Source organism: Panthera uncia, assembly GCF_023721935.1.
Source record: "Panthera uncia isolate 11264 chromosome B3 unlocalized genomic scaffold, Puncia_PCG_1.0 HiC_scaffold_1, whole genome shotgun sequence".
NCBI classification, from domain to species: Eukaryota; Metazoa; Chordata; class Mammalia; order Carnivora; family Felidae; genus Panthera; species Panthera uncia.
The window spans coordinates 36,115,317-36,125,180 of record NW_026057582.1 but is presented as its reverse complement, the minus strand read 5'-3'; the positions used below and the strand labels follow the sequence as shown (position 1 = coordinate 36,125,180).

Sequence of the window (9,864 nt, the reverse complement as noted above, 5' to 3'; positions counted from 1 at the left end):
TCTCTCTCTCTCTCTGCCCCTCCCCTGCTCATTCGAACTGTCTCTCTCTCTCTCTGCCCCTCCCCTGCTCATTCAAACTGTCTCTCTCTCTCTCTGCCCCTCCCCTGCTCACTCAAACTGTCTGTCTCTCTCTCTCTCTCTGCCCCTCCCCTACTCACTCGAACTGTCTCTCTCTCTCTCTCTCTCTCCCCCTCCCCCTCTCATTCAAACTGTCTCTCTCTCTCTCTCTCTCTGCCCCTCCCCTGCTCATTCAGACTGTCTATCTCTCTCTGCCCCTCCCCTGCTCATTTGAACTGTCTCTCTCTCTCTTTCTCTCTGCCCCTCCCCTGCTCATTCGAACTGTCTCTCTTTCTCTCTCAAAATAAATATATAAACTTAAAACAACTTTTTTTGCAGTCTACTTACACAACTTCTAAGTTGTCATACAACTTCTTATGTAGAAATCTTGCAGTTAAATTGATTCATTTATTTGTCATTCTTTGTGCTATAGTTGCTTTACATATAAATATATTTATGCCACAAACAAATGTTTTAAAGTCCCCAAGACCATGTTACCAATTTTTGCTAAAAACAATCATACATTTTAGGGGCGCCTGGGTGGCGCAGTCGGTTAAGCGTCCGACTTCAGCCAGGTCACGATCTCGTGGTCCGTGAGTTCGAGCCCCGCGTCAGGCTCTGGGCTGATGGCTCGGAGCCTGGAGCCTGTTTCCGATTCTGTGTCTCCCTCTCTCTCTGCCCCTCCCCCGTTCATGCTCTGTCTCTCTCTGTCCCAAAAATAAATAAAAGACGTTTAAAAAAAAGTTTTTAAAAAAACAATCATACATTTTAAAGAAATTAACAGAAAAAAATGTCTTTTATAATTATCTAGATATTTACCATTTCCAATGTTCTTCATTCTTTTCTGGAGAGATTTGAGTTTCCATCCGAATTTATTTCCCTCAGCCTGAAACACTTTTTTAAACTTACAATGCAGGTCTGTGGGTGGTAAATTCTGTTTTCTTTGATTTCTAAATGTCTTTATTTTGCCTTCATTCTTTTTTTTAACGTATTTATTGAGGTATAATTTACATACCATACCCTTCACGCATTTTAAGTGGATAATTAAGTGATTTTTGGTGGATTTACAGGGTTGCAACAGAGATTTTTATGGTCTGCCAGTCAAAAATTCTCTCTGGCCCTGGAAAAGTTTGTTGATCCCTGTTGGCCCCTGCTCTCTCGGCTGTCAACAGTGCCAGCCTGTTTTCAGAATACATTTTTCACATCCTTTATGAAGGGTGGTAAATAGGTCCAGTAGCTTAAAAGAGCCACCGTCTCCAAGTACCTAATTTGGGACAACTAGCACAGCTCCGGAAACCTTCCCATCAAGTGGCCCGGCTCATTGTGTCCCCTGCTCGTGTTCTCATCGTGACTTTGAAACTGACCCTTGAGAAGGACAGGAGCTCCCGGTTACACGGCCTCAACAAAACATGAGAGGAAGAAGATCTTGTCTGTAGAGTTCACAGTGTTCCAGGCCACAAACACCTGGCCTAATTTTATTGAACGTGATTGGGAAAAAGTACCCAACATAATGAGAAAAACCATTAAAAAAAAAAAAAAACAAAACCCACTATTTTGCAAGAGTTCAGTGCCACGAATTGATAGTAGCTTGAAAATCCATTCTTCCGTTATAATACAGCTCCTTGTCTTGGTGTGGCAAATGAGACGTATTAATTTTACAGCCTTCAGGTACAGAAAAGTCAATACCATCTAGACAATTTCTGGTTCAGTTGTTTGAGCACACAGTTACCTCAAGGCATCACAGTAAATGGTTTCATTTTAAGCCAGCTATGCAAAATAGCAATATTATGGGGTTTTTTTAATTAAAAAATTTTTTTTAATGTTTATTTTTTTGAGAGAGAAAGACAGAACATGAGCAGGGGAGGGGCAGAGAGAGACACACACACAGAATCTGAAGCAGGCTCCAGGCTCTGAGCTGTCAGCACAGAGCCCAACACGGGGCTCAAACCCACAAATCACAAGATCATGACCTGAGCCGAAGTCGATCACTGAACCGACTGAGCCACCCAGGCGCTCCAACATTATGCTATTTTGACCTGACAAGATCAGCTCAGATCAGATATAAATTTTCAACTAAATTCAAAAATAAGTTCCAAAACTAAAAAAGAAAAGTATGGAGCCAGTTTTCTATGGTAAGTGAAAAAGAAGAGTAGTAAAAGGTAATTATTGCCTTCTATCTTTCCCCTTCTGACCGTTACATAAACAAGAGTACAGCCCTCAGGCAGCACACGTTCCTTTTCATTCAAAACATACTCAGCTTTCTTTCAGTTGCGAAAAGAATATCAGTTGGATTAAAGATATTGTTCTTAGGCTCTCTTTAACTCACTCATCAACTTTCTGGCTTATTTTATTTTATTTTGGCAAATGTACAAATTATTTGGGTATACTGAAAGCGCGTATTAAAAATTCATAATGATGAAAACAGTTTTTTTCATGATTTTCCAACTGGAGGCTTAATGGCGTATACTTAACGGTTTAAGATTACAGAGCTGTCTTTTGTCCTACGTCGTTTGAGAAGATAAAGTTGAAGCAACTAAAGCAAAACAAAGTACTACATAGTATTCCTTATGTGTGGAAGCTTAAAACAAAAAAAGTCAAACTCACAGAAACAGGATAAAAGCGGTAGTCAGGATGGAGGAAAGGAGGGATTGAAGTTGGTAAAAGGGTGCAAACTTTCAGCTGGCAGTTGAGTAAGGTCTGAGGATCTAATGTAAAACATAGTGGCTATACTTCATAACACTGTATTGTATCATTAAGTTTGTTAAGAGAGTTGAATTGAAATGTTCTCACCAAGAAAAGAAAAAAAGAGGTAAATACGCGAAGTGAGGGTGTGTTAATTAGATACTAGGAATCCTTCCACAATGTGTAGGTGTATCATATCACCATGATGTGCACTTTAAATATCTTACTATGTTGTCAATTAGGCCTCAATAGACCTAAAAAAAAAACAAACAAAAAAAAATGTGAAAACTATAATGTTTAATGCTTCTAGCTTAAGCCTAGCTTTTTACTCATGTAACATCTTCCAGGGAGCCTGGGTGGCTGAGTTGGTTAAGTGTCCAACTCTTGATCTGGGATCAGGTCATGATCTCATGGTTTGTGGAATCAAGCCCCGTGTTAGGTTCTGTGTTGTCAGCTTGGGATTCTCTCTCTCTCTTCTCTCTCTCTCTCTGTCTCTCAAAATAAGTAAATAAACTTAAGAAAAAAATCTTTATACTTGGGCATTTCCTTGAATGTTTCTTTTTGATATTTATCTTACACATGGTGGCACCCAGTAAATGTTTTTCAGTCAATTAATGATGAATCAAATAACCCTTTTCTTTTAAAAAATGTAATTTTGCTTATTCTTTCCTCTATTTAAAATCAATTTAAGTTAAAGAGCAGTGGCAGTTCATTTAGTAGAACTATAAGGGAAAGAGAAACACAGATTAAAAACTCCTATTTTCAATAGAGGAAGCCATTTGACTGAAACACATTTTAATTTGTGCATGATCTTCATGGGGGGGGGGTGGTCTTTAGAGTAAGAATGCCAAAAAATCCACAATAGAGCCATGTGAGTTCAGATCAAAAACCACATTCTTTTAAATTTTTTTTTTTAACGTTTATTTTTGAGACAGAGAGAGACAGAGCATGAACAGGGGAAGAGCAGAGAGAGAGGGAGACACAGAATCTGAAACAGGCTCCAGGCTCTGAGCTGTCAGCACAGAGCCCGACGCGGGGCTCGAACTCATGGACCGTGAGATCATGACCTGAGCCGAAGTCGGACGCTTAACCGACCAAGCCACCCAGGCGCCCCAAAAAAACCACATTCTTAAATGGGGTCCTCAGGAAAGGACGTGGCCTAGCAGCTGGATTTTTATCTTGCTTAAGAATTCTTGGCATCTGTGCTCATGTGTTTTGTTTCTTAAATTCCAAATATGAGTGAAATCGTATGGTATTTGTCTTTCTCCAACTTACTTGGCTTAACGCATTATTCTCTAGTTCCATCCACATCGTTGCAAATGGCAAGATTTCATTCTTTTCTATGGCTAATGTTCCGTGGTGTGTGTGTGTGTATGTGTGTGTGTGTGTGTTATATATATATATACACACACACACCTCATTTTCTTCATCCATTCATCCATTGATGGACATTTGGGCTCTCTCCACCCTTTGGCTATTGTTGAGAGTGCTGCTGTAAACATTGGGGTGCATATGTCCTTTCAAATCAGTATTTTTGTATCCTTTGGGTAAATACCGAGTAGTGCAGTTGCTGGATCATAGGGTAGTTCTATTTGTAACTTATTGAGGAACTTCCATACTGTTTTCCAGAGTGGCTGCACCAGTTTGCATTCCCACCAACAATGTAAAGAGGGTTCGCCTTTCTCTGCATCCTTGCTGACATCTAGTGTTGCCTGAGTTATTAATGTTAGCCGTTCTGACTGGCGTGAGGTGACATCTCATTGTAGTTTTGATTTGTATTTCCCTGATGATGAGTGATGTTGAGCTTGTTTTTCATGTGTCTGTTAGCCATCTGGATGTCTTCTTTGGAAAAGTGTCTATTCAGGTCTTCTGCCCATTTTTTAAACCGGATTATTTGTTTTTTGCATGTTCAGTTTTATAAGTTCTTTATATATATTGGATACTAACACTTTATCAAATATGTCATTTGCAAATATCTTCTCTCATTCTGAAGGCTGCCATTCAGTTCTGTTGATTGTTTCCTTTGCTGTGCCAAAGCTTTTTATCTTGATGAAATCCCAGTAGTTTATTTTTGCTTGTGTTTCCCTTGCCTCAGGAATTTAAAAAATAAAAAAGATGAACATAGGTGAAAGAGAGAGAAAGAGAGAGAGAGGCAAACCAGGAAACAGACCCTTACCTAGAGAGAACAGACTGAGGGTAACTGGAGGGGAAGTGGGCAGGGGATGGGTTAAATGGGTGATGGAGATTAAGGAGGGCACTTGTTATGGTGAGCACTGTGTTTTGTATGTAAGTGATGAATCACTAAATTCTACACTTGAGACTGATGTTACACTGTTAACAAACTGGAATTTAAATAAAAACTTGAAACAAAAAAATAAATTAAAAACTAAAAATTAACAAAAAGAAGTCTGGGCATTGGTGTGGAATCAGTGTTCTTCCAGGATCTTCCCTGGGCCCCTCTGCCTGGCTCTGTTATATTGCTGACTACATTTCACTGTAACCATGCACTTTGCTTCCCACTAGATGGTTCAGGCAAGACCTGTGGGTTTTCGTTTGTTTGTTTATTTGTTTTTATCTGGTTGACCGTCAGATGTAGAGAGTTGTGTTAAACTCACTCTTCCCTTCATGGCATATGGGTCTAGGCAAGGCCCTACTCTTACTTTTATTTACTTGTTTAATTTGTGTTTATTTCTTTCTATACCCATGCCCTCCTTTCATTTCCCCGTCTCCTTAGGCCTTTTCGTTTCATATGTTCTTGCCAAATACATAACGTATTTATGTGCTTGTGTATTATTAAGTTGCGTAAATCGGTGTTATGTGTTATTCTGTTTCTTACTTAAATTTTTGAGCACATGTATTTAAAATGCTCCAGTGTTCACATGTGTGTACATCTCATTGGGGTCTCAGTGCTCATTGCACCGTACTTTGTGGTACAACCACTACATGTCCCCTCTCCATTCCAGAAGCCTTGTGTATCTCTATGCTCAGCTCTTAGCACAATAGGTTATAAGTGTCTGCTGAATGAATGAATGAATGTGGGAGTAGGTGAGTTCTGATGGTGCTTAATGGGGAAAGCATCCAGGTAGAAGAGACAGGGAGTGCGAACACCTTGGGAGTGCAGTCGGTGTTTGGGGAAAGAGGCAGTTGGCATTTGTGTGACTCTTGTGCATGCAGGGAGGGCTGAGGAAGGAAGAGGTTTCCTGGATTATGGGGGGCTTCGGTGAGGGACAGATATTCAGGAGGTATGGTAGAGATGTGTAATGTGAATATATGATTAGTACTAGTGAGAAAAATAATCTATAAATCTGAGCGTGAGGTGTAGGTGTAAAGTCAGAGAACACAAGGCCATACAACATTTCAGATGATGGTCCTTCTATATAACAGTCTACCCTTGCTTAAAGGGGTGCTTTTTTTAAACGTTTACTCATTTTGAGAGAGAGGCAGATAGACCGAGACAGAGAGACTGGGTGAGGGGCAGAGAGAGGAGAGAGAGAATCCCAAGCAGTCTATGTGCTGTCAGCGCAGAGCCCTCCCTGTGTGAGGCTCAAACTCACGAAGCATGAGATCATGACCTGAGCCGAAGTCAAGAATCGGATGCTTGGGCACCTGGGTGGCTCAGTCGGTTGGGCATCTAACTTCGGCTCAGGTCACGATCTCACGGTTGGTGGGTTCGAGCCCCACATCGGGCTCTGTGCTGACAGCTCAGAGCCTGGAACCTGCTTCGGATTCTGTATCTCCCTCTCTTTCTCTGCCCCAGTCCCACTCATGCTCTCTCTGTCTCTCAACAAGTAAATAAATATTTACAAAATTAAAAAAAAAAAAAAAAAGAATCAAGTATTTAACCAACTAAGCCACCCAGGTGTCCTGAGGGGTGCTTTAAATAGTTCTAATTTCCCTCTCATAACTGATTATGGATTTATCAAAATATTCATTCTTATCCTTGTGCTCCCTTTTATATCTATTTTTTAAGTGTATATACATATTTTGGGGGGGGTCAGAGAGAGAGAGAGAGAGAGAGAACCCCAAGCAGGCTGTCAGCACACAGCCCGATATGGGGCTCAAACCCATGAACTGTGAGATCATGACCTGAGAGGAAATCAAGAATCAGATGCTTAACCAGCTGAGCCACCCAGACACCCTTCGTGTGCCCCCTTCTATTGCTCTTAAACAAATGATCTTCTCTATCAGCAGGTAAGCAAATGTACAGAACTGAGAAGTTTGCCCATTTGAGAAAGACTTCCCTGACTAATGGATCAGAGAAACTTTGAAGTATTAAACAAACTGCGTGCAAAGAAATAAACTTCAGAAGAATGTTTAGTGAAGCGCTGATGTTTGTTTTTTCAGATTAATGTGTGGAAAAGGGAGCTGAATGATGCCTTGCCCTCACCACTGCATCAAATCGAAGCCTGGCTCCAGGAGGTAGAGGAGCTTATCGATGAAGATTTGCCAGCTTCCCAGGATTATTGTGAAGCCGTGGCTCTAATACAAGAGAAAATGACTTTAATCAAGGTTGGAAAATAACAAAGAAACATGGGAAAATCTGTGCTTTGTTAGGGACTTCTTCTTGAGGAAGACGTTGTCCTAGAGAGAAGGGAAGGAAATACAGTGCCTCTTTGAGGGTGGTTTGGAATGATTCCCTTGGGGATTTTGGGGAGCCAGAAGATACTTTCACTTCTTTATGGGCATTGTGCTAGTTCAAGGTGGAAACAGTAAGAATAGAGTCCAGTCAGTTCTAAAGCAACTGTAAAGCCTGACCAAAAAGGAGGAAAGAGACTGGCGTAAAATGTGAGAGTGGGTTCTCATCAAAATGGTATGAAGGAATTTGATAGACGACATTTATGGCATGCGAACTCACAAAGGAATCACAAATAAATCCCAAAACAAAAGGTTTGGATAATGCTTTTACCAAAGAAACTACAGTCTGTCTCTCTGTAAAATGTTCCAGTGTAAAGCATTTATGATGAAATTACGCATTGGCCAAGCTTTAGTGAAAAAAAAGTAAGGGCTTTGTGAGTTTTTGGACAAAAGGTGCAGCGCACACGCAGAGCAAGTGAGATTAACGAACCCCCAGTTACAGTGTTTGGCAAAAAGTCTGGTTGATGTCATGCTAAATTTCTTTTCAGAATCTGATGGATAAATTTGATTGTCATTCGCATACTCTTCTGGCATTTGAAAATAGAGATGAAAAAAATTTGCCACTGGTATCACCTAAGAAATTGGAGGAAATGAAAGCACGGTTTGTAACACTACCAATTCACCACTGCCGATGCCACTCGTGTTTGAGCACTAACAGGATGCTACGGGGACCAGAAAAGTATAGATTTTTAGATAATTTCTGACAAGGATTCTTTAAATCTTGATTCACAGTACCTTCACATCTTTTGTAATAGTAACATTACATCATACTAACATACGTCCTTTTTCGTTGGATGGTAGGATATGGTGGTGGGGTAAGTTCTAGAAATGGAGTCAGAAACCGAGCTCCGTATCTGAGTTTTGGCCAAGTTACTGTCTTTTGGAGCATGTATCCTCATTTGTAAATACAGAATAATGATAGTCACCCGGTTCGTGTCTCACAAGGATACTGGGTGAGACAGAAGGAGGTATCTGAAAGTACTTCGTAAACTCTAAAATACTATAAATATAGAGATTATTTAACTGATGGTTGTCCACATCATCCTCTCTTTTCTCATTATTCATACACAACTTATTACAATGATAATAAAAGGGTTTTAACCTTAATAATGAAAGCCGTTTTAATATGTAAATGTTGAAATTATAGTTGCATTCGGTTATACAAAAGTTTACAAATTTAGTAAAATATTTTGGAGATTAACATTTAGTATAGGATTTTTTTTCTACAGGGGAATAGTTTCTTCAGATAATGTTCTATTAGATGTTTTCCTCTCAGAAATAGTTGTTTTATTCTTAGCCACAATATTTGTTTTACTCTGTTAAAAAAAAAATTGGGGGGCACCTGGCTTGTTCAGTTGGTAGAGCAATGTGACTCCTGATCTCAGGATTGTGAATCCAAGCCCCACGTTGGGGGTAGTACATCTTACTTAAAAAAAAAAAATTTTTTTTTGAGGATACATCTGAGTTCCATGTGTTTAAAATAAAAAGCCAAAGGCCCAATATTTTTAGAAATGCCAAACAGATTATCTCGCATTTGGGCAGTAATATGAAGTTAAATTCTAAAACCTGAAATATTTTCCAGAATCAACAACATTTCGGGCGAAAAATTCATTCCACTTCTAGAATTTCATTACTATAAGTGCACAGTTCTTGGTTTGCTAGATGAAGTAAAATCCAAATTGGATGTTTGGAACGTCAAATATGGGAACAAAGAATCTGTGGAATTGTTGCTGGAAGACTGGCATGTAAGCTGTTTTAATTTGTGTCTTTGACAACCATTCTCCATGTCTGGGTGCTAAGTTTGCAGTTTTCCTTAAGACAGTTTCCCTTTACCTTTCCAGGTTTTGAGATGAGTTTTCTTGGTAGTTTTCACTAGCTTAAAACTGCCTACAGAACAGAATTTTAGGTAGCCAAATAACAGACACTGGGAGGAGTAAGAAAGAAAACCGCATTATTTACCACAACAGGGAAGACTCTGTTAACCAGGCTAATTAACATAATAGTTACAAAAAGTTTCAGGTTATTAAAAATTTCAGCATTCACTTACTGGATGTCTTGTTTAAGAATTTTTCCCACTCAGATTCATGGTTTCATTCAAAAATTAATTTTTTTTTTAGAACATTTTAATCTTAGCCTTTCGAGTTGTAAGAGTGGGAAAGACAGTACATTTTGTCTTGGGGCTTATTTTTGGAGAAAGGGGTTGGCTCTTGAAATTAATGGGAAAAAATGTTGCAAATGATTTAAATATAAATATGTTCTTTTGTAAATTAAAAGCATCCTAGAAATGTCATTTCTGCAGTTAGAAATTAATATCATTCTTTCTGTTTTCCTTTTTTTGGAATGAGTGGCAAAAAAGAAAAATCCAAGATTGTAAATTTCAGTGCAAAAATTGAACACAATCAAGACAGATTTATTTAATAATTTATGATTTAAACACCGTACGTTCCTGAATAGGAGACATCATTCTCAATTTGGCTAGGTTTTGAATGT

The 9,864-nt window shown here is 39.2% G+C and overlaps 1 protein-coding gene across 8 annotated transcripts in view; it reads left to right on the top strand.

Annotated features, from left to right (window-relative positions):
- The window catches only part of SYNE2 (spectrin repeat containing nuclear envelope protein 2), a 337,489-nt gene that overhangs the window by 105,308 nt on the left and 222,317 nt on the right, over nucleotides 1-9,864 (top strand). For all 8 annotated transcript variants that reach the window (XM_049611445.1, XM_049611444.1, XM_049611443.1 and 5 more), the window contains 3 exons: nucleotides 7,084-7,248; nucleotides 7,863-7,975; nucleotides 8,957-9,119. In XM_049611445.1, coding sequence (XP_049467402.1) covers nucleotides 7,084-7,248; nucleotides 7,863-7,975; nucleotides 8,957-9,119 — 441 coding nt within the window. The remainder of the gene's footprint in view (nucleotides 1-7,083; nucleotides 7,249-7,862; nucleotides 7,976-8,956; nucleotides 9,120-9,864) is intronic.